Below are 23,321 nucleotides of genomic sequence, written 5' to 3' on the forward strand. Positions count from 1 at the left end.
AGGATTTACTGCACACCCATAGCTTTGGAGCATATTCTTACATCCTGGGGGTTTGAAGAAAGGAATGGAGGGCTAGGGCAGTGAAGATGACATGCGGTTTCTGTCTGCCATTTGCTCAGGGTGGATTCATCAGTCATAGGCAGTTTGAAAGCCATAACTCATTTCCTCTGTTTGCTTCAGTCAGGTCTCTAATCTCACATCCATTAAGAGTTATCTCTGAATAATGAATGGAGAACACATTAAAGAAGGGGAAAGGGCAAATATAGTGCTTAAAAAGGGGGGGGGGGGGGGGGCAAGATTCCAGGTTCTTTGCTTTTTCCCTCCCCGGCTTTCTTTTCATCCATTAGCTTAGTGTCAGTTGCCAGAAAAAACATGGGAGGAGTTAACTAAGCAAATTAGTAGTAGCAGCATAAGATGTGACAAGAAATAAGTAACAACTAAGTGTTGCCAATGCCAAGTTGTGTAAAATCAATCTGAATTCTTAGTATGACAGCTGCTGGCCATGTTGGGAGAAATCACAGATGCCATACCCCTTGATAGGTTTAGTAAGCTTTTTCCGACTCTGTCCTGCTTGATGTAATGGCTTTAAACTAGAGGAAGGCAAATTTAGATGAGACCTTAGGAAGAAGTTGTTCCCTGTGAGTCTGGTGAGGCCCTGGCACAGGATGCCCAGAGAAGCTGTGGCTGCACCATCCCTGGCAGCGTTCAAGGCCAGGTTGGACGGGGCTTGGAGCAAACTGGTCTAGCGGAAGGTGTCCCTGCTTGTGGCAGGGGGTTGGACTAGATGAGCTTTAAGGTCTGCTTCCAACCAAACCATTCTGTGATTCTTTAGATGCCAAACTTGGCTTTCCCTTGGTGCAAATTAAGGCTATCAATCCTTGTTGTACTTTTCACAGGTAACTAGAGGAGTTATTTTTTCTTCTTTCTACAATTATTTTTAACATAAACACAGCTCTTGCACCTTCCCTGAATTTTCCCAGGCCACCTCAAGTTCTTTAGACCTTATTCACTGGCCAAAGGTCTAAGATACGCAGCCTCATGTATTACTCTCTCTGGAATCCCTCCATTCTGCACATGTCTGAGCCAGACTGCACAGCTGAAGTCTTACCGGCCTCGTACAGGAATATTTTCTACAAGACTCAGACACTGTTTGTGCATCCCACTCACCTTCCTCATGATGAAGATGATTTTTTCAGCATCTGACTAACTGATGACACACTGAATTTGATAACTTTGCGTTTGTCTCTGCTGAATTTCCCAGGACTTTCTTCAGTGACATTAATCAGTCAAAACCAATCTGAATTATAATGCAGTCCTCTATACGATTTATACTTTGCAACTTCATCTTTTCTTGCCTAGCTTAAGTACAGTAACCATACTCACTATTCCCTTATCTCAGCCACGGAAGAAAATGTGCCTGTCATGAAACTCAGGGCAGACTGCTTCAAAACATCTCACAGAACTTACCCACACGTGACTTATTTTCTCTGCCCATGAGTTTTCTATCCACTCAATTGCATCTTCACCTAAGGCTTCTATAGGCATCTGAGTTGTTTCTATCATAAAATCACAGAATGGTTTGGATTGGAAGGGACCTTAAAGCTCATCCAGTCCCAACCCCCTGCCACGGGCAGGGACACCTTGCACTAGACCAGGTTGCTCCAAGCCCCATCCAACCTGGCCTTGAACACTGCCAGGGATGGGGCAGTCACAGCTCCTCTACCACCCTCACAGGGAAGAACTTCTTCCTAAGATCTCATCTCAGTCTCCCCTCTGTCAAATTAAAGCCATTCCCCCTTGTCCTGTCCCTACAGGCCCTTGTCAAAAGCCCCTCTCCAGCTTTCTTGTCAGCCCCTTTAGGCACTGGAAGCTGCTCTAAGGCATTTTCTCTCAGACTGTCTCCATAGCAGAGGTGCTCCAGCTCTTGGAGCATCTTCGTGGCTTACTCTGCACTTCCTCCAGCAGGTCCACATCCTTCTTGTGTGAAGTGTCACTGAAAGCTGTCTGTAAACATAGAATTACAGAATAGTTATGGTTGGAAAGGACCTTAAGATCATCCAGTTCCAAACCCCTGCCATGGGCAGGGACACCTCACACTAAACCGTATCACTCAAGGCTTCGTCCATCTTGGCCCTGAACACTGCCAGGGATGGAGCATTCACAGCCTCCCTGGGCAACCCTTTCCAGTGCTTCACCACCCTAACAGGAAAGAATTTCTTCCTTATATCCAATCTAAGCTTCCCCTGTTGTAAGTTTTAACCCGTTACCCCTTGTCCTATCACTACAGTCCCTAACGGAGAGTCCCTCCCCAGCATTCCTATACGCCCCCTTCAGATACTGGAAAGCTGCTCTGAGGTCTCCACGCAGCCTTCTCTCCTCCAGGCTGAACAGCCCCAACTTCCTCAGCCTGTCTTCATACAGGAGGTGCTCCAGTCCCCTGATCATCCTCGTGGTTCTTCTCTGGACTTGTTCCAACAGTTCCATGTCTTTTTTATATTGAGGACACCAGAACTGCACACAATACTCCAGGTGAGGTCTCACAAGAGCAGAGTAGAGGGGCAGGATCACCTCCTTCAACCTGCTGGTCACGCTCCTTTTGATGCAGCCCAGGATACGGTTGGCTTTCTGGGCTGCGAGCGCACACTGAAGCCGGCTCATGTTCATTTTCTCATCGACCGACAGCCCCAAGTCCTTCTCCGCAGGGCTGCTCTGAATCTCTTCTTTGCCCAATGTAATCTCTTAGGTTTATGTCCTCTGCTAAACATTGTAGAATATGCTGTTAAGTCCTAATTCTCAACTTAATGGCATGCAGTTTTGTTTAACCAAATCTCATGCATTCTATTAAATACCTCAGAATGAAATGGGAAAATATGTGCTGTCATTAATCTTGCAGGATCAATTTACAGCATATAACTTACAGAAATCGGTAATGTTACGTACATTATCTGAGATTACAGAGGTAGTCTGAGGTACATATCTGAGATTTATTTTTCATATGCTTTGATCTAAACTTTCAGGAATATGTGTTTGTGAGATCAAATTAAAGCTTTATAAGACTGATCTGAAAACACTGTTAGAACTGAGTTCCAGAAAATGTTGAGGATTGTCTTCAGAGCTGGTCAGGAGCTGCTGAAATGAAAAGCTATTGTCCTGGGCATGCTGGTGGTGTTGACTGGGTGGTTGGATCAGGTCATTGCAATTCCAGGCTCTGCTGCCTTTGGCAGTGGCACCACTGAACAGCCTATAACAACTTGAGACCAGCATCAGCTGGGTTTGTGCACTGGTTCATCAGACTGGTCAGCTGTCTGGATATTTAATTTAAACATTGTCGTTGGAGTTTAAAGTGGCTTCTAGTTTTACAACCCTTCGGGAAGAATGGTCAGTAACAGGAGAGAGGGTCTGGGATAGTGGTGTTTCTGGGGATTTGCAGATGCTCCCACTATTGGAGGTCACAGACCTGTCAAAGTATTGGTAGAGCATTTCTTGCTCCTGTTTTTGTCCTGTCTGCTTCTGGCTTCCACTTAGACTCAGACATCTTGGAGACACTTCCCTGAGATACGAAACTGGGCAGTGAAAGTTTCTCCTTTTGGGTGCAAGTTTCAAGTTGTCAATAGAAATACGAAGTTTAAAATAAACAAATTTCTACCATGGCTTGAAACTGTGAAAACCCAGTCCAGAGTCTCTTGTCTCTGTCATAGAGGAGGCTGAAAAACTCCACAATCCCCTTTGAAGTAAAACCCAGAAGAGAAACTTCAAACCCCAAGTTTCTGTACCCTCGTGACCTGGGCTTACTGAAGCTTGCCTTATTCTCCCAGTGTTGAAGTAAGTCTGGGAAGTAGTGAGCCTTCCTTAAAGCTGCTGCTGCACATTGGAGTATGTCCTACCATTCTCGGAATACATTATACATCCCTTGGTATGGTGCAATAGAGCAGAGGCTGGGTCACACACACTTACCTAACAGATATACCATGCTGGTTTCTTTATAGCTTGTCTCCAATATGTACTTTTGTCTGTTTTCCACAGGGACACAGCGGGGCAGGAACGATTTCACACCATCACCACCTCCTATTACAGAGGTGCCATGGGAATCATGCTAGTATATGATATCACCAATGCCAAGAGCTTTGAAAACATCAGCAAGTGGCTCAGAAACATAGATGAGGTGAGTAATGTTTGTAAGGTCCTGGAATTGAGCTGTTTGTTGTAACCCCTAGAGCGTGTGATGAGTCCCATAGAACTCAGCTTCTGGATTGCACCTTCTTCTGCCCTTGCAAAAGGTGTACATGAACACAGAGGTTTGGGTGCTGTTCTTCAGCTGTCATATCATAATCATAGAATGGGTTGGAAGGGACCTTAAAGACCATCCAGTTGCAACCCCTTTGCCCCAGGCAGGGACATCTTCCACTAGACTAGGTTGCTCCAAGCCCCATCCAACCTGGCCTTGAAGCCTGCCAGGGATGGGGCAGCCACAGCTTCTCTGAGCAGCCTGTGCCAGGGCTTCACCACCTTCACAGGGAACAGCTTCTTCCTCAGATCTCATTTATATCTTCTGTCCTGTGTCCTGTCCCTCCACTCTCCCTTCAGCAATGGCATGACGGATTGCAGTACTACGCAGAAGTTATTGGTCTCATAAACAAATTTGACATTTTAAGACACAACTTTGTTTCTTTGTTGGAGAACACTTAAGAATATATCTTTTAGTAATTGGGAGTTGCAGTTTTCAAGAGGAGCTGCCACCACAAGGTGGTGTGCAGAGGAGCAACACTAAGCTACAAACTGAGGAGTAGCTACAGAATGCGTCACCTCTAGTACTAATCTATTTTATAAGGATGACTGTGTAAATCTTCAAAGACAAATCAGTACAATCACCTCCACTCCCCCAGAACTGATGTCATGAAATATTTGCAAGTCTATCATGGCTTTTGCAGATAGTATGGCAAACATCTGTTGTAAACTACTCTGACCTGCATAGCTGATTTTCATTCCTGTTAGAAGTACCAACAAACAGGCTGATAAAATTTCAAGCAAGGTCAAGTGAAGCAGAAGAAACTGCTGTGGAAACATTCATTGCGTGGATCCCCAAGATTTCATTCTGTGGGAGTTCTGAGATGTTAGAGAGCAGCACAATTGTTAGTGCTTGCTTTTGTTACACTGCTCCCAAATGGAACAAATATTTGGATTTTCCAGCTTCGTTATTTTCCTAGAAAGCAGGAAGAGGGCTCTGCAGAGCTGAGTCTCAGCAGATGTGGGCTGTCAGGCATTCCTAGTCAAAGCATTAAAACTGGTGAAAGAGCAAAACTGTGATACTGAGACTTGAATTTCCTAACATGAGAAGTGGAAAACTGTACTGTTTATGGAAAGGTACGTGTCTTGGTGAGTATAGAACAGAGGGTGGTAAGGCAATAGAGGAAGAGATTTAATTAATAATGAATTGAATGTAAACTTGAAACCAAGGCCTTTAGCTTCTGCAGTTCTTTTGTTTAAAGAGTTTCAATAGTATCCAGGAAGTTGAATAATGGATATCATTCATGCCACTGTGTCTGAGAAGAAATGGTTTTGCTGACCTAAGGTTCTTAAATCTGTCTCACAAACCTCTGCAGCTGATTCCAGGTGCACTGTGAAAGCTGCATGGTTACTGCAGTTTTGTAAGGGATTTATGACACTTTGGGCAGCTTTTTTTATTATGGAAGCAGCTCACTAATCATAAATCATAGAAATCATAATAGAATTGTTTAGTTTGGAAAAGACCCTTAAGATCAAGTCCAACTGCTAACCCAGAACTGCCAAGCCCACCACTAACACGTCCTTAAGCACCAGATCTACAAATCTGTTAAATCTCTCCAGGGACTGTGACTCTACGACAGCCCTGGGCAGCCTGTTCCAGTGCTTGACAACAATTTTGAGGAAGAAATTTTTCCTCATATCCAATGTAAGCCTTCATATAGTGCAGCTTGAGGCCATTTCCTCTTGTCCTGTTACTTGGGAGAAGAGGCTACCCCCACCTTGCTACAGCCTCCTGTCAGGTAGTTGTAGAGTGATAAGGTCTTGCTCAGTCTCCTTTTCTTCAGACTAAACACCCCCAGTTTCATCAGCTGTTCCTCATCAGACTTGTGCTCCAAACCTTTCACCAGCTCCATTGCCCTTTTCTGGGCATACTCCAGCAACTCAATGTCTTTCTTGTAGTGAGGGCCCAGAACTGAACACAGGATTTGAGGTGCAGCCTCACCAGTGTCAAGTACCGGGTGACAGTAAAACTACCTTTGTCCTGCTGGCCATGCTATTGCTGACACAAGCCAGGTGCTGTTTGCCTTCTTATCCAGTTGGAGACAAGCTGGCTCATGTTCAGTTCCTTTTTTCACCAGGCAGTTTTTCATCCACTCTTCCCCAAGCCTGTAGCACTTCATGGGGTTGTTGTGACCCAAGTGCAGGACCCGGCACTGAGCCTTGTTGAATGTCATACAATTGTGCTCAGCCCATGAATCTGGCCTGTCCAGATTCCTCTGCAGAGCCTCCTACCCTCCAGAAGATCAGTACTCCTGCCCATCTTGGTGTCACTTTGAAACTGACTGGGGGTACACTTGATCTGATCCCCTTGTCCAGGTCATTGATAAAGGCATTAAATGGAACTGGCCCCAGTACTGAACTATGGGGAACACCACTTGTGCCTGACTGCCTATTGGATTTAACTCCATGCACCAACACTCTTTTTGCTCAGCCATCCAGCCAGTTTTTTACCCAGAGAAGAGTACACTCATCCAAGCCATGAGCAGCCAGTTTCTCCAGGAGAATGCTGCGGGAAACAGTGTCAAAGGCTTTACTAAAGTCCAAGTAGACAACATCCACAGCCTTTCTGTCATCCACTGAGTGGCCACCTTGTCATAGAAGGGGATCAGATTGGACCTGCCTTTCATAAACCCATGCTGATGGGGCCCGATTGCCTCGTTGGCCTGTATGTGTGACATGATGGCACTCAAGATGATCTGCTCCATAACCTTTCCCAGCACTGAGGTCAGGCCTGTAGTTCCCAGATCCTCCTTCTGGCTCTTCTTGTAGATGGGTGTCATGTTTTGCTAACCTCCAGTTAACTGAGACCTCCAGAAGGAGGTGTGCTGGATGTGGGGCTCTTCCTCACCGCCCAGACTGACACTGCCTCGTCCTGTCCTGACACCATGCAGGAAACACCAGCTGCTCACCTCCCTGTTACAGTTGCAGACCCCTGCTCTGCTTTCTGGCTTTTCCAACCTGTTTTCCTTCCTTCATGGCTCCCACATTTCTTTGTTTGGGTCCTGTTTCCCTCCCTGGTCACTCCTTCCCTGCCTAATCTCCCTTACTGTGGATCAGCAAAATGGGGAGGAGAAAGCAATTAACCAGCTATAGAAAGTAATTAGGAGGGCTGGTTTTTAGTCACAGCTTGTTACTCTGCCACTCCAGTGCACAAAGCTTGGCAGCTGTAGATGTGGGGTAGTTCTTGTGCTGTAATGTTTTGTACCATCATTTCTGCAATGTGCTTGTCCAGCACACGTAACATCTGACACCTTTTAAGTGCCAGGCAGTAAGCTGATTCTTTTCCCATGTCACTGAATGCAAACTAACAAAGATTTGGTAGGCTGGTGTCATTAACTAGAAGGATCTGGGTTTCAGAAAAGACTTCATGTTTAAACTACTGAAATAAAAAGGAAGGAGAAAAATAACTGGCATTGGGATGATGATAGAGCTGTGTCAAGCCTGTAGCTCATTCCACTTCCAGGTTTTATGAGCAATTTAGTCTGAAAAATGATGTCCAGCAGTATTTGTTACAACTCGGGAAAGTGCAGGGCACCAAGACCTGTAAATGTTAGCCTGGTCTTCAAACAGCCTGGAAGTACAAAGTGAAGTAGATACTTACTGTTTGTTGGGAGAGGTGTTAAACTGATCTCTTGTCTCATTCTAGCATGCCAATGAAGATGTGGAGAGGATGCTGTTAGGAAACAAGTGTGACATGGAAGATAAAAGAGTTGTCCCTAAAGCAAAAGGCGAACAGGTAAGTGTCGGACAAAAGCTTGCTTAGAGAAATGAGGAAATTGGTGACAAGAGTCTCAGCCCCAAGGGGTGTGCCAGGGAATGAGCGAGGGAGGCTGCATTTACAAATGGTTTGCAAGTCTAGGGAATGTTTTCTCAGAAGCTGCATTGCAAATGAGTCCAGCTGCAGTTTCTGATTTTTTTGATACCTAAAGTTTCCAGGCATCCTTTGTTAAGTTACTTACCACATGCCAGACTCATACGGTATCTGTCATCTTAGGTTCAGACATTGACTTGTGATTTAATACACTTTAATTACTGTTCCCGAATCATTAAGTTCCAAATCTTCTTTTGTGACACTTTGCTTAGCTAGTACTTCTGATGCCTGCTACAGCTGAAAGAGTATTACATGCTTATAAATGCTGCTAATCCCCAAGTTATCGCAGCAGCAGCTGCATACGGTAACTCTAACCTCTTCTTTCTTTTTTGCTTTAGATTGCTAGGGAGCATGGTATTAGGTTTTTCGAAACTAGTGCAAAAGCAAATATAAACATTGAGAAGGCATTCCTCACATTAGCAGAAGACATTCTCCGAAAGGTAGGTGCTCTACAGGATTCATTTAAAAAAAATACCCTTAAATTTCAGCTTCTGTCTGTTGATGTTTACCTGAATTGTTGCAGCTTTTGACTCTGGCATGCTGAGACAAACAAGTACCTGAAGGAGGAGTGTTGTACACCTAAAGCTTCTAAAGCTTGTTTGATGTTTGATTATTGTAAGAGTGCTATCTAAAGGGAGTGGTGTACATCAAAGAGCTAAGGAACTTAAATTCGTAGGTGTTTGGCCCTTAAACTCACAGTTGTGTCCCACATGGGCTTGGAATTAAAACATTTCAGTTGCTGTGGAAAAGAATTGTCCTTTACCTGCCACTGTCACTATCAGTGTGCAGCATTGTGTAAAAACTCTTTGGCACCCATTGGAAAGAGTTCAGGTGTTGTTGATAGAACAGAGGGATGAGCTCTGTCACCTCTACCTGGCCTCTGATGGTTACCCCCCTTGGCCTCTGTGTTTCATTGAAGGTTTCATTGAACAGTTCCATCACAACTGAGAGAAGAATGCGGGTCACCAGTTCGTCCTGGTGGCTGGCCCCTCTTCCTGAAACTTAGAGCATGCCATGAGAATGGTTGTCTTTTCTGTGGCCTCTACCCAAATCTTTGTATGCTCAGAGCTACAGGATACTGCTGCACTTGTATTTCTGATACCTTTCATTGGCTTTCAGCAGCTGCCACCACTTAGTTGCAGGGTTGAGACGGGTGGCTTCAGGGCTGGTTGCAGTTCGCTGATGGACTTGATCCAGGCAGTCACCCCTGTGCTGGCACATTCCTGCTTGTGGTCAGGTTGTGCCTCTTCAGCACTGAAACTCCCTGGAGCCCAAGACACATGGATTGGCCAACTCTAGTGTATGTGCTGTTACTTCTAAACCAGTGACCCTAAGTGAATTCTTCTGTGCTCCAGCTTAGCTGTAGGGACTGCCCTGTGATGGGACCGCCTTCATTTCATCACTGTCTGCCACCACACTCACGTGAATCCAGTTCATAATGTCATCCGAGTTAATTGCTTTAAAATGTAATGCAAGGTCAATGCTGGGTTTTATCACAACCCTTTTAAATACACATCTGCTCAATGATGTCTGGTTTGTCATTGTAGTGCTGAGTTGTTCCATAATCTATTTTTTGACAAGTTTTATGTGAGAAACTGGGTGAAAATCCCTGCCCTTTGGCAAAGAGGAGGTCAGGCTGGTGAGTCGTACTGACCCTTCTGACCTCTCAGTTTTTATTTTGGTGTATTTATCTGAAGAGCAGGGTGGGTTGCTTCTGCAAAGAGGGGAAGAAAAGAATACAGAGACTAAACTTGCAGCGTTCTGGTGATTGTTTAGGTTAGTTTCTAAAGTTAGATGTTAGTGTCTGACCAAAACCACTTGACTTGGATTTTTGCCTTGGTCTAACCAAGCTTATATCCAGTGACGCAGACGAGCCTCTTCTGTCACTGCCTCCAAAACTGCTGTCCTGGTTAACTGGAAGGCAGATGCGTCTGAACAACCCCTGTTTATCCTAAATGACTCGGTGGTTTTTAAGGTCATTAGTTCACATAATGTATCTGCAGCTTGTGTTAGTTGTATGCTGTGATTTACTTACTGCACCAAAGTCCAAGTCTCAGTTCTAAGAGCAGGATCTAGAAATAGGTTGAGTTTACTTTGGGGTGGTCTGAGTTAAGGTTTGGTGGTTGTTGTTTTGTTTTGTTAATTTTCCAGCCTTCCAGTTGTTTATTTAAAGCCAACCAAACAAAAAGCCCTCAACTGGGTTTGCATACTCTGCTGCAGGGGGGCAGGAGGATCTCTTTGTCCATAGTTTATTCATAACATCATTTGGCGATGTAATTTTTTCTGTAAGCCACTATCTCTTCAGCTCTGAACACTTTCTTCCAGCATGCCTCATGAGTCGTCTAACTCTCTTTACTTGTTTCATTGCAGACCCCCGTAAAAGAGCCCAACAGTGAAAATGTAGATATCAGCAGTGGAGGTGGGGTGACGGGCTGGAAGAGCAAGTGTTGCTGAACGTTCTCCTATATCACCAATCGCCATCCACCGCCCCTTTTTTCTCGCTGCAAAACAAACCACTCTGCCCATTTTTTAACCTTAAACCAATGTTTTGTTCCTCATCTTAACGAGCTCCTGTCTCCCTTTGGTTTTCTGTTTAGGACAGCTTACGTACTCTAATTTCCTCAACAACATCTGTAGGAAAATCATCCCCGTGACTTCATTTTTTAATGTACCTGCTCCACTTACCACTATGTTTTGGTTGTATTATAGTCCCATTCCTCCTGACATTAAAACATATAGCAATCATATTCAACTCTACTCTGCAAATTGTATAAGAATAAAAGTTAGAATTAACAATTTATTTTGTACAACAGTGGAATTTTCTGTCATGGATTATGTGCTTGAGTCACCGTATTCTCTAGATGCATCAGCCAGAGAGCCAGGAACACTCTCGTTTTCGCCTTGAGTCTGTGAATGGGGTTTGTTTTGTCCTGTGCCTTATGTGGAAAGGAACTTTTAGTTTCACTTTCTTTTCTTTTCTTCTGGTGGAAGCATGTGCAGGAGACGTACCATCCATACTTGACCATTTTAAACTACCAAACTCTTTTGTGATTGCTTTCTGTAATTGTTGATGTAATGCATCGAGGACAAAGGGTGGTGCAAAAACAAAAAACAAATGACATTTAATCTGCTGTGTCTCCTTTTTGGTGATCTAGCCATTCAGATGTTCCTGCTGCCATTTTTTTTTCCTCACTTGCGGCTCTTTCCTTTTGCCTGCATGCTGCTTTTATTTGCATTTCTTCATGGTGTGATGTGTTAATTAAGAGGATGGCAACATGGTATGTTTGCCAAAAATTTAATACAAAGCACTGATTTAGCTTTCAAGGTTAAAAATGTCGAAGATACCTACTAATTTCCCTCTAGGCAATGTCAGTCCACTAGTATATCTTCTCTCTCCTCCTGCATAGCCGTTGGGTTTTATGATATGGAAGAGTTCTTTGCATGCACTAGTTTTCTATGGAGGGTGATGTGGTTGTCTACTTTATGTGTATGAATATAACATGCAGTTCCCAAACTGACAGCAGTTAACACGAACTTTTAAGTTCTCTCTTCCCGTTAGTCGCTCGGGTGCGTTGGTCTGTAACCTCGCCAAAGACAGAGTGAAACTAGATTTAAAAAGAAAGGGGAAAGAAACCCAAAAGTTGGCAGTTTAATTTATTACCTCCCTGAAAACTTTCCATTTTCCAGTGTTAAAAGCTGAGTCATTGGTACTTGGGTCTGTCTGGTTCTTGATCCAGGCTGTGGGAATGCTGGGGGGGGAATCCCAGTGAGGCTGTGGAGCCCCACTGGGATTCACTGGCTTTTCCAGCTTGCATTCTTGCTTTGCCCAGGCTCCGGTGTCACTGACGATGTGGCCTCATCCTTTCTGAAGGGGAAGGGGGTTAAGGACTGATGGTCCAACGCTGTCACTTGCTCCTTCCAGACTGGGTGCTGGGTCTGCCAGCAGGTATGTTCCCCTGCTTTAAAACACCACTCAGGAGAGCTGAGGACAAAGAGATGTTTTAAATAGAAGCTTCTTCCTCCCCAAGCCTCACATTCTCCTTTAAAGCTGGGCAAGCTCCTGCTTCACTCTTGTCTGGTCGAGTCTTGGACTGTCTCCGGTAAATAACTGAAGTAGTAAATAGCTCTGACTTACTTTTAACGAAGTGATGGTGTTTTAACGTTGAATTGCTAGTTTCTGGTGGTAACTTGACCGAGGTGTCTCCTTTTCCCTCTGTATTTTGGCATTTTGTCTCCATGTGTGTTAACCCTTCCCAGCTGAGTGGCTTTTGGGGTCAGGCAGGACGCTGGGATAAATCGGCACTGTGTTGCTTCTTGCGTCCCGGCATTGTAAATAGAGTACGGCTGCCTTTTGGCTAAACCTGCACTTTCTAACCTGATCAAAAAGGGAAAAATGGAGAGCTGTACATCTAGGGTCTTTTGTATAATCCTTGTTTTAAACGTGAGCTTTTTATTTGCTTCCAGGGGCTTGGCTCCCTCTTGTGTAAGTCCCGTGGGGTCCTTGTAGACACTGTGTTCATCGCAAGCCAGCAGGTAGAGAGCAGGCCACTCGCTGGTACTACCAGCTCCCACCTCCATTTCCTATTCCCCTTTCCCAGTTAATAAACTGAAATATTTCTAGATGGTCTAGTTCTGTTCGTATGAAAACTGTGGGGCTTGGCTTTGTGTTGTGTTGTGGGGTGCAAGGCCCAGCCAAGGATGAATGAGCAGCAAGAGGTGATGCAGATGCTGAAAGATTAGAAATAAGAATCATGTTGGAGGATTTTGCATAACTTTATTTCTGCTGGTATCTAAACTTCCTGCTAGTTAGAGAAATAACTGCCTGGGGAACCTCTGCTTGGAAGACACCCCCTCCCCAGCCCTGAGCGTGGAATGAAGCCGAAGCCCAGCCTGGAAAAGGACCGAAAGTAGCTTTCCCTGTGCCAGCCTCCCCGGCTTTAGCCAGCCCAGCTGCCGGCGGAGGACTCAGCACTACCTTTATGTCATGCAAATAAAGCAAAAATCATGTAACTTAATTAAATTGGTCATGATAACCTAAAACCCGAGGTTGAATCTATCCTACAAGCGTCTCAGCCACTCTCTGTGCCGTGGTGCGGGGCAGGGGTGGAAGCGGTGCTTTGTGTTCTCCGACTCGGACGGTGGAAAAAACAGCATCAACTTAAGGTCTAGGATTAATTCCCATGCCTACGATTTTTTACTTAATCTTTTAATATTTTTGCTACTCCACTCTGGCTTTTTATTTAAAACACATTCTTTTGTACCACTTACTGTATCAAATTGTATAAAAGATCACTGTCCCATTCTTGGTCATACCAAGAGCAAATAAAAGCTTTTATAAACTTGCATTGGTTCCTTCCTAGGCCCTGTTAGCCTCCTTTTGGGCCAAGCTTTCTGTCGGGGCTGTAGTGGCTCTTGGACCTGGCACCCGCAGCTGCTGGGATGTACCAGTAAAACCTGGGCTGCAGGAGCTGATCGCTGCTGCTGAGGGGTTATGGGGCTGGGGCAGGGCTGTTGCTCTGTATCATCTCCTCAGAGAAGTTACAGGCTGTTCTTTCTCTGGGGCAGGGCTGTAGGAAGTGTGATGGTGTGTTTGTGTAGAACAGTGGGTGGGGGGTGCTCCCAGCTCTTGGGATGCAAGTCAGACCCCCGGGTATCCCCGGCTCGGTGGAGAGGACCTCTACAACTGCCTTTAAGGGCAGTAGCTGTTTCAGCCCTTTCCTCATGGAAGAGCATTAGGTGGGTTTTCCAGCTCTCCAAGAGCAGTTGGCAAATCCTTGCCTTACGGAGCAGGGTCCATTTGCCCTCTCCAGTCTCTGCAAGCTGCCCTCGCCGCAGAGGGTGGGTGCTCCCGGGGCTTCCTGCAGCCTCCGTTACCCCTTGCTCGAGCTCTGCCAGGGCTCCATCCCCGTGGCATGGGATGGCGGAGGTAGGACGTGCTTCTGCCGCTGCCCTCCCGCTGCCATGGTGCCGGTAACCGGGAGGAGGGGGGTTTGTGCTGCTCTCGGAGCGGAGGCTGCCGGCGGGGGGCTCGCAGCGAGGCAGCTCTGCACAGCCGTCGCCATTGCGGTGGTGGTTGTGCGACAGGCCGGCGGGCAGAGGGGACCCGGCGGGGACACTCCCGGTGTTCCGCTTCTTGCTGTCACCCCCGGCAGTCTTGAGCCTTTCCCCATCCTCCTCCTGCAGCTCTGTCGTCTCTGCTCCGCCCCCATCCCTGCTTCACCCTCGTCCCTGCTCTGTCCCCGTCGCTGCTCCATCCCTGTCCCTGCTCTGTCCCCATCCGTGCTCCATCCTTGTCCCTGCTTTGTTTTCATCCCTGAACCTGCTCCTTCCCTGTCCCTGCTCCGTCCGTGTCTCTGCTCCGTCCCCGTACCTGCTCCATCCCCATCCCTGCTCTGTCTCCATCCCTGATGCATCCCTGTCCCTGCACCTTTTAATTCCCTGCCCCGTCCTTCTCCCTGCTCTATCCCTGTCCCTGTTCCAACCCCATCCCTGTTTATTCTGGCAAGTTTTCCATGTGTCCCAACAGGTTTGGGCTCTGACCCCGAGCACCCCACTGCTGCTCCGACGGCATCTTTGGGTGCCCCGCTAACCCGCACCTGGATCCCGCACCGAATCAGGCCCTCGAGGAGGGGTTGGGGTCTCCAATACCCATTGCTCGCTCTGACGTGTATGTCAGGGAGACAGCGGGTAGCAGGGTCCAGCACGGTGGCACATCCCCAGGCCTGGGCACCGACCCTGCAGGCAGTGGCGGCTTCCTCCACTCTTTCACCCTCCACTTCCCAGGTCACCCCGAGGCGGTGGCTGGGCGTGCAGCGCCCTGCGTCCCATGTTCCCCTCTGCTGTTTCGCCAGAGACCCCAGAACGGGTTTGTGAGCGAGCATGTCCCTAGTGCAAGGGGTGCGGGGACCCCTGAACCCGGTGTCCCAGCTCGGGGTGGCTGTGAGCCTCCAGGGTGCGGTGTCCCTGCTCGGTGTAACGATGGTGTCTCAGCCCGGGAGTCTCCCTGGCAGAGATGCCCCAGCCGGAGGATCCCTGTGCTGGTGATATCCCTGCCGGGGTGTCCCCATAATCGCGGTGTCCTTGCTGATCATGGTGATGTCCCAGACAGGGGAATCCCGCTCCCGGAGCCGGAGCCATTCGTGCCTCGGGTGCCCAGTGCCATTCGGGGGGTCCCCGCCCCGTTTGGGGCAGCATTGGGCTCCTCCTCCTGGTCTCCCCTGCAGCGCCAACCCCGTCTCGGCTCCTCCAGTGTCGGTCTCTCCTGGGGACCCCCCGGCGGGGTCCCAGCGGCTCCGAGCCCCGGAGCTGGCTCCGGCTGCGGGACACGCGGTGTGTGTGGGGCGGGCTCCCGGTCCCCCCTCGCCTCTTCCTCCTGCGGCCAAAGCGAGCCGAGCTCACCGGTAGCCCGGAGGGGCGCCGGGGCTGAGCCCGCGACACCTCCGGTAGCCCGGGGCGAGCAGCGCCTCCTTCCCCCACCCGCCCCGGAGCGGCCCCGGACGGGGTGGCCGGGCCGAGGGGAAGGTTGGGGGGGTCCCCCCGGGGTCCCCGCCCCATCCCCGCCCCCGGGGGGTTCCCGCCTGCCGGGGAGGGGCTGGGGGCGGGCGGGGGGCGGCTCCTCCCGCTGCCCCGCTCCCACCGCCCCCCGCCCTCCCCGGCCCGGCCCCGGCCCCGGCCCCGCCGCTGCCCCGGCCCGGCGGCGGCGATGGAGCCCGGCCCGGGCCCGGCTTGAGCCGCGATGCGATGGAGAAGCTGGCGGCGGGGCTGGCCCGGCTCCGCTGGAGCCCCGCGGCGCTGCCCCTCGACGCGATCGTCAGCCAGTGCCGGCTGCCCACCCTCGTGTGCCTGGGGCAGGGTGAGGGGCGCCCGGGCGGGATGGGGGGCTGGGGGTGAGAAAGGGGGGTGAAGGGTGGAGGGACGAGGAGGAGAAGGGAGGGGGGCTGGAGTGATGGAGAGAAGGAGGGAGGGAGGAAGGATGGAGAGGTGAGGAGGAGGGAGGGAGGAAGCCTGGAGTGATGGGGACGAGGAGGGAAGAAGGCTGGAGGGACCAAGGGTAGGGAGGGAGGCTGGAGTGATGGGGAGGAGGAGAGAGGGAGGCTGGAGTGATGGGGAGGAGGAGGGAGGGAGGCTTAAGTGATGGGGAGGAGAAGGGGGGAGGAAGGATGGAGAGGTGAGGAGGAGGGAGGGAGGAAGGCTTAAAGGGAGGAGGTTGAGTGGGAGGATGGAAGGGTGGGGAGGAGGGAGGAAGACTTGAGAGTGAGGAGGAGGAGGGGAGGAAGAGGGCTGGAGGGATGGATGGTGGAAGGATGAGGTGGGAGATAGGAAGACTGGAGGGGTGAGGAGGAGAGAGGAAGGCTAGAAGGATGGGGAAGAGGAAGAAAGAAGGCTGAAGGGAAGAGGAGGAGGGGAGGACTGGAGGGTTGAGGAAGAGGATGAGGAAGGAAGGCTGGATGGGTGAGGAGAAGGTAGAGAGAAAGGCTGGAGGGATGAGGAAGAGAAAGGTGGAAGACCAAAGGGACTAGGAGAAGGGAGGGAGGCTGGAGTGAGAAGGAAGGAGGAGGGTTGGAATGTTGATGTTGATGAGGAGGGAGGGAGAAAGGCTGGGGGCCAGGAGAAACTCAGTGTGTGTGTGCATGGAGGTCCCTGGTCCTCACCTGCAGGCTGGTCGCCATGCTCACCCTTTCCGGGTGCCACGCCGGAGGAGGTGGCACCAGGCTGGCAGGGGCTTGTGGTCACCATGTGCCCTCACCACCCTCCCTGGGACACGGCCTGGCTGGGAGGGGGCCGGGCTGTGACTGCCCCACACGCAGTCCGGGTGGGGAGCAGGGGGGTGCACAGGGTCATCCTGGGGTGGCCGAGCAGGATGTGTCCCCTCCGGAGCGGGGTCCATCCCTCCGCAGCAGGGTGGGTGCTGGTGTGGGTGCCGGGGGGTGCAGCAGCGGTGGGGGCCCCCGGGCTGGCCCCGGCTCAATAAACTTGTTGTTTGCGGCGGCTGCAGCTTTTCAGGGGGGACAAAGAAATTGTTTCCTGGGCAACTGGTGGCTCTTGGCAGCGGGAACCTGCTCATCCCGCCGCTGGCTGTCCCTCCATCCCCCGTCCCTGCTTCCACGGGGGGTGAGGGTGTCCTGGGGATGGTGACAGCTCCGTCCCCTGGCAGGAGAGCGTGTGGAGGGTGTCAGTGCCCAGGACGTGCTGCTGGTCCACTCCTGCCGGCAGTGGACCACGGTGACCGCTCACAGCCTGGAGGAGGGACACTACGTCATTGGCCCCAAGATCGACATCCCGCTCCAGTACCCAGGTGGGGTGCGAGGGGTGAAGACAAGGGTGCCGGGGTCCTTGGGGTGAGGACAGGGGTGATGGTGCCTCTTGGGGCAGCAGGGCTGGGACCCCCACTCTGCTCAAGTGGCTGGACTGGGGGCCAGGATGGGCTGGCCTGGGGAAGCAGATGCTCTGGTTTGGGGGCTGCTCTCAGCCCCTAGCACCCTGCCGGTGCCCAAAGCAGGGGGGCTTCAGAGTGGGGCTGGTGGGGATGGAATGGGATAAGGACTCTGGTGGGGATGTGATGGGATGCAGACAGGGACAGGATAGGGTTGCAGACAGGGTATAGAGGCAGGGATGGGGATGGGATGGAACGGGGTGGGACAGGGACACAGGGGATGGGATGCAGACAGGGACAGGGATGGAGACAAGTGCAGGGATGGAGGTGGGGCTGGGGATGGGAGAGGGTTGAAGATGGCATGAGGACAGGGACAGGGTTGAGAAGAGATGAGGATGGGGAAGGGATGGTGACAGGCAGAGCGATGAGGATGGGATGGGCTGGGAATGGGGTAGGGATCAGGATGGGGACAGAGGTGGAATAAGGGTGGGCTGAAGATGGGGATGTGAATAAGAATGGGAATGGGACTGGGGTTGGGGCTGGTGATGCAGACGAAGGTGCTGAGATGCTGGCGGCCGCCGTAGCAAGAGCCTTAATGACCACTCTAAGTGCTCGCCATGTCGGTAATGAGTCCTGCTAATGAATAAATAATGGAAAATGGAGGGGGGGAGGGGGTTAATCGCCTGTCCCGGGGGGGGGGGGGGGGGAGAAGAGGGGAGGGGGGGCACTGTGTTAACCTGCTTCGGGGGGGGGGGGGGGGGGAGGGCTTGGCCGTGCTGGAGCTGCCCTGGCACATGAAGCCTGCACCGAGCCCTGTGTCCCCATCACTGCGGCCCCAGCACCGCTTGGCACGGGCTGGCACTGGAGCTGGTGCCGGGGGATTAATATTCCCGTCAGGTCTGTCCCCGCCGAGGCGATGCTGATGGCGGCAGTTTTGCTGCTCCAGCCTCTGCCTCTGCTGCTGTCCCTTGCTGCCCAGCCCCGTACCACGTCTCCCACCCAAGGCAGGAGGTGGGAGATGGGGTGGGGTGGTGGGGGTCACAGGGCCCTGGTGGGGCTCGAGCAATGAGGGGGGCAATGGGGGCTCCACTGGCTCTGCCCTGGGTGGGTTCCTCCGTCCATGGGGCGTTTCTGTGGCTGCTTTGTGGCGGCTCCTGCAGCTCCAGCAGTGCCGGAGCGGCATCGCAGAGCCAGCCCGTGTGCTTTGTCCCACCCAAACCACGGCCTTGAGGCTGTGTATGTGGGGCAGAGCTATGGGGCTGCTCTGGTGTCCATGTGCAGCAATTGGACACACTGGGTGAAGGCCACAGGATGTGCCCCCAGAATGTGATGGGGACCCCAGGATGTAGTCAAGGGTGGCTGTCCCCCAGTGAAGGGCCATGCTGGGCCAAGCACTGGAGGTGGGCTCCTCTCACCACTCTGGGTTTGGCTGTCCCATACAGGGAAGTTCAAGCTGCTGGACCAGGACCGGGACATCCGTGAGCCCGTGCAGTATTTCAACAGCGTGGAGGAAGTGGCCAGCATCTTCCCAGACCGCATCTTCGTCATGGAGGCCATCACCTTCAGTGTGAAGGTCTGTATGGGGGCAGCAGGGGACACTGGTAGGGCAGCAGGGAATGGTAGTAGGATGTCAGGGGACATTGTGGGTCAGTGTTTGGACATTAGAAGAGGATAGTGGGACAGCGAAGGATACTGGTGGGACATCGGGGGTGGTGGTGGGACATCCGCAATAGTGGTGGGACACTGTGGGTAGTGGTGGGACACCAGGGAGTGATAATGGGACTAAGGGAGTGGTGGTGAGACATCACAAGAGGACAATTGGACAGCAAGGAATGGTGCTGGGACATCTGGGGGTGGTGGTGAGAATCAGGTGATAGTGGTGGGACATTGTGAGTCAGTGGGGAGACATCAGGAGAGGACAGTGGGACATGAGGGGGTGGTGGTGAGACTTCATGGGCTGCTGGTGGGACATCAGCACATGGTGGTGGCACATTACAGGGTGGTGGTGGGACATCAGGAGGTGGTTGTAGACATTGGGATAGGTGTTGGGACAAAAGGAGTCAGTGGTGGGACAGGAGAGGACAGCAGGACAGCAAGGTACGGCAGTGAGACATCGAGGGTAGCGGTGGGACACGCAGGTACGGCAATGAGGTTAAAAGAGGTGTGTGGAGGGGAAGGGGAGTTTGGTAACAGGACATCGGGAGAGAGCAGTGGGCCGGCAAGGGATGGTGGTGGCACATTACGGAGCAGCGATGGGGTGTCAGGGGACGGCGCCAGGGTCCCATGGTGGGGCTGTGCCGGGGCAGGTGGTGTCGGGGGAATTCAGCGAGGACAGCGAGGTGTACAACTTCACGCTGAACGCTGGGGACGAGCTGACGCTGATGGGACAAGCTGAGATCCTCTGCGCCAAGACGGTGAAGGAGAAGTCGCGCTTCAACACCATCCTGCGGAAGCTGGGCAAGGCGGCGCCGGCAGCGGGCGCCAGGCAGGTGAAGGGCAAGATGCCCTGCCTGATCTGCATGAACCACCGCACCAATGAGAGCCTCAGCCTGCCCTTCCAGTGCAAGGGCCGCTTCAGCACACGCAGCCCGCTGGAGCTGCGGCTGCAGGAGGGCGAGCACACCATCCGCAGCATCATCGAGAAGGTGCGGCTGCCCGTCAACGTGGCCGTGCCTAGCCGCCCAGCGCGCAACCCCTACGACCTGCACGCCATCCGCGAGGGACACTGCTACAAGCTGGTCAGCATCATCTCCAAGACCGTGGTGCTCTGCTGCATCCTCCGCCGGGAAGAGCTGGTCCCTTTCCACTTCCTCCTGCTGACCGACATGCCCCGCTTCCAGCTGCCCGAAGGGCTGCTCGCGGGGGACCCGCAGCTGGAGAAGCTGCTGCGGGACAGCGCCGCGTATTGCCACGACCGCTTCAACCCCGACGAGTACTCGCGGGCCGTGCGGGAGGCCAAGCCTGACTTCCTGGAGGAGTGCGCCAGCCCCCGGCGCCTCCGGCTCTGCCTGCCCGCCTGCGCCCGCGAGGAGCTCAGCCAGCCCCTGCAGCGCCTCTCCCTCTGCTCCTGCAGCCCCCGGGGGCCCCGGGAGCCCACCGCCCGCTGCCAGGGACCGCGCGGCATCGCGGGGGGCACCCCGCGCCCGCCGCTGCCCGACTTCCCCGACCCCGACCGGGAATACATGACCCCCGACTGGGCTGAGCCCGAGTTCAGGACTCAGGAGCCGCTGGAGATCCCCTACGAGGAGCTCTGGAGCAACCCCAGCCTGGAGGGCTGCTGCGAGCCGGGCAGCGCTGCCGGCCGGCAGGACCTTGTCTCCTTCGGGGTTGTGGCCCCGCTGGGGTCCCTGCACCGCCCCAGTGTGCCCGGGGACGAGCCCCGCGGGGGGAGCCCGCCCCCTGTGCCACCCAAGTCGGAGGCGGTAAGAGCCACGCGATGGGGAATGATGCACTTGGGGTCCCGCCTGCTGCCCTGCGCAGCGTTGTGCACAGGGATAACCGAGTAGCGAGCTCCAGCACGATCCCACCAGCAGCTCTGTGCCATGGGCAGGGGTGCACAGCCCAGGGCCATGCTGCCAGCAACATGGCACAGCCAATCTGACCCCCTGCAGGGGTGTTGAGGTGCTGTCCCCTGTCTTTGGGGTCCCTCCCTAGCTCTGTTCAGTCCTCCAAAGCCTCTGCTCCCTGGCACCATGGGGTACGTAGTTCTCCAGTGCTCCCCATCACCAGGGGGGGTCCCTGAATCCTCAGGACACCCTTTTACCACGGAGTCTCTGGTTGCCCAGGGCTCTGCACCACAAGGTACCTAAATTTCTTGTGCTTCCCAGCACTGTGGGGTAACCAAATCCTCTGGGCTCCCCTGCACCATGGGGTATGCAAAATTTCAGCCTCTCGCCTCCTCATCATGGGGTACCCGAATTCTTACCCGGGGTGCTGTCCCTTGCCTTTGGGGTCCCTCCCCACCTCTGTTTGATCCCCCAGACTCTCTGGGCTCCCTGGCACTACAGGGTGCACACTTCTGTGGAGCTCCCCACTGGTACCCAGAGCTTCCCGGATTGACTGGGGATGGTTGCCCCAACCCCCCCCCCCATCACCCCACCCAGCCACAGGGTCCCATGGGCAGATTCCCATCACTGGTGACTGGGTCCTGACAGTGTGCACCCCCCTTCCAGGTGAAGGAGGAATGCCGGCTGCTGAACGCCCCCCCTGTGCCACCCAGGGGCAGCCGCCCCCCGGCACCCTGCAGCCCCCCAGCTGCCCTGCGCTGCTCGAAGCTGGCACCCGCTCCCTCGCCCAGCCCCAGCCTCTCCTACTATTCCTCGGGGCTCCACGACGGGTGAGTGGTGCCGGTGTGGTCTGGGTGTTGTGGTGGGGATGTGGCAGCGGGATGACACCCCGGGGTGGGATGTCCCTGCAGCAGGGATGGGGTGATGGTGATGCTGCTTTTCCTCCAGCAGGTCCGTCCCAAGGAGTGGCAGCGGTTCACCCTCACCCGACGCCTATTCCCTCTACTGCTACCCCTGTACGTGGGGCGACTGCAAGGCCGGAGAGGCCCCTGGGCGCCCACTGCCCCCTGCCACGTTGCCCCCTGCCACCCAGACCTCCTGGTCGGACCCCTGGGCATACGCTGAGCCAGGCGTTGGGGTGGGCGGCAGCTGCTCGACCCTGCTGTCGGGGGCTGAGTCCCCCCTGAAGCCCTATCGCAGCTGCCCCCGCCTCAAGCCCCCGCACCCCCAAAAGCGCTTTGCTCCCTTCGGGGCACTCAACCCCTTTGCCAGCCCAGCCGAATGGCCAGAGAGCCCCGAGTGGCCCAAACCACCTTCAGCCCCGGCTGCCCCATCCTCCTCCTCCTCGCCAGAGCCCTTTGCGCCCATTGAGGAGCCAGTGCCCCCCCCTCGCCCACCCAAGGGCTTCGATGGGGACAGCATTGTCATCCATGGGGCGGCCCCGCTCTCTCCTGCTGTCCTGCGCGGGGCTGAAGGCAGCGTCACCCACCTCTACCTGGCTCAGGGTGTCATCGAGGTGCCACCAGCGGCACGGGGTGATGGGGGGGCCCCTCCAGCTGCTCCCCGGCACAGTGGGGACAGCTCCCCCTGGCTGCCCCCAGCTGACCTCTCGGCCCTCTCGCTGGAGGAGGTGTCCAAGTGCCTGCGCTTCATCGGCCTCTCGGAGGACGTGGTCAGCTTCTTCTCCCGCGAGCGCATCGATGGGAGCATCTTCGTGCAGCTCAGCGAGGAGATCCTGGCCGATGACTTCCGCCTCACCAAGCTCCAGGTGAAGAAGATCATGCAGTTCATCAAAGGCTGGCGCCCCAAGATCTAGCCACAGGCTGGGGACACCCTGGGCAGCCACCCAGGCCATGGGTCTTGATGTCTCTGCTCCTGTCCCCTGCCGTGCTCCGGCAGTGCCCACCAGCTGTGGGTTCCCCGGCAGCTTGGCCCCATCACCTGGCCCTCCCCCTTTTCTGTTTTAACACTGGACAGTAATTTTGGCCCAAATGGGCTGGAAAATACTGGAGTTCGCTTTGACTGGTTTAACTTAATCCTTGTGGATTAGCGTAATAAAGGTACGGGAGAAAAACAAGCCACCAGAGAACGCCCTTGCTTGGGGAAAGAGTCTGTCAGTGGGGAAGGAGGCTTTGAAGATCCTTGCACACCCTGCCCATCTCTTGGGATCTGTGATCCCCCTGCCTGGGAAGATGGTGCTTCTGGACCTGCCCTGGGCTGCCTGCACCCCAGGGTGAGTTCAGGGACAGAAAGGAAGCTCCCCTGCTGCTGGACACAGCTAATCTTG

General features: G+C 53.1%; 2 protein-coding genes across 6 annotated transcripts in view; both read left to right on the forward strand.

The window, feature by feature from the left end:
* Positions 1-10,955, forward strand: part of RAB10 (RAB10, member RAS oncogene family) — a gene marked incomplete at its 5' end in the record, with an annotated part of 46,654 nt that extends 35,699 nt beyond the window's left edge. The window contains 4 exons of the mRNA XM_057425023.1: positions 4,024-4,162; positions 7,931-8,020; positions 8,494-8,595; positions 10,526-10,955. Coding sequence (XP_057281006.1) covers positions 4,024-4,162; positions 7,931-8,020; positions 8,494-8,595; positions 10,526-10,609 — 415 coding nt within the window. The remainder of the gene's footprint in view (positions 1-4,023; positions 4,163-7,930; positions 8,021-8,493; positions 8,596-10,525) is intronic.
* A 4,862-nt stretch (positions 10,956-15,817) lies between these two features.
* Positions 15,818-23,109, forward strand: GAREM2 (GRB2 associated regulator of MAPK1 subtype 2). 5 transcript variants are annotated; one of them, XM_057425017.1, is made up of 7 exons: positions 15,818-16,041; positions 17,310-17,450; positions 18,080-18,151; positions 18,971-19,101; positions 19,835-20,950; positions 21,701-21,864; positions 21,983-23,109. In XM_057425017.1, exons 1-7 carry the CDS (start codon positions 15,891-15,893, stop codon positions 22,848-22,850), a joined length of 2,643 nt encoding a protein of 880 aa, XP_057281000.1. In that variant the 5' UTR covers positions 15,818-15,890; the 3' UTR covers positions 22,851-23,109. The 5 variants fall into 5 exon arrangements, with proteins under 5 accessions (XP_057281000.1, XP_057281001.1, XP_057281003.1 ...); XM_057425018.1 differs by having other exon boundaries at positions 15,818-16,007; XM_057425022.1 differs by lacking the exon at positions 15,818-16,041 and adding an exon at positions 16,439-16,487.
* Positions 23,110-23,321: the final 212 nt, after the last annotated feature.

Source organism: Pezoporus wallicus, unplaced genomic scaffold (genome assembly GCF_028554395.1).
Source record: "Pezoporus wallicus isolate ANWC-B61680 ecotype Strahan unplaced genomic scaffold, APGP_CSIRO_Pwel_v1 contig_14479, whole genome shotgun sequence".
NCBI classification, from domain to species: Eukaryota; Metazoa; Chordata; class Aves; order Psittaciformes; family Psittacidae; genus Pezoporus; species Pezoporus wallicus.

Coding starts and splice junctions, on each gene's coding strand:
- GAREM2 (XM_057425017.1), top strand. CDS start 15,891: ATGCGATGGAGAAGCTGGCGGCGGGGCTGGCCCGGCTCCGCTGGAGCC. Junction 17,451..18,079: donor CATCCCGCTCCAGTACCCAG/GTGGGGTGCGAG, acceptor CTGGTGATGCAG/ACGAAGGTGCTGAGATGCTG. Junction 18,152..18,970: donor TCTAAGTGCTCGCCATGTCG/GTAATGAGTCCT, acceptor TGTCCCATACAG/GGAAGTTCAAGCTGCTGGAC.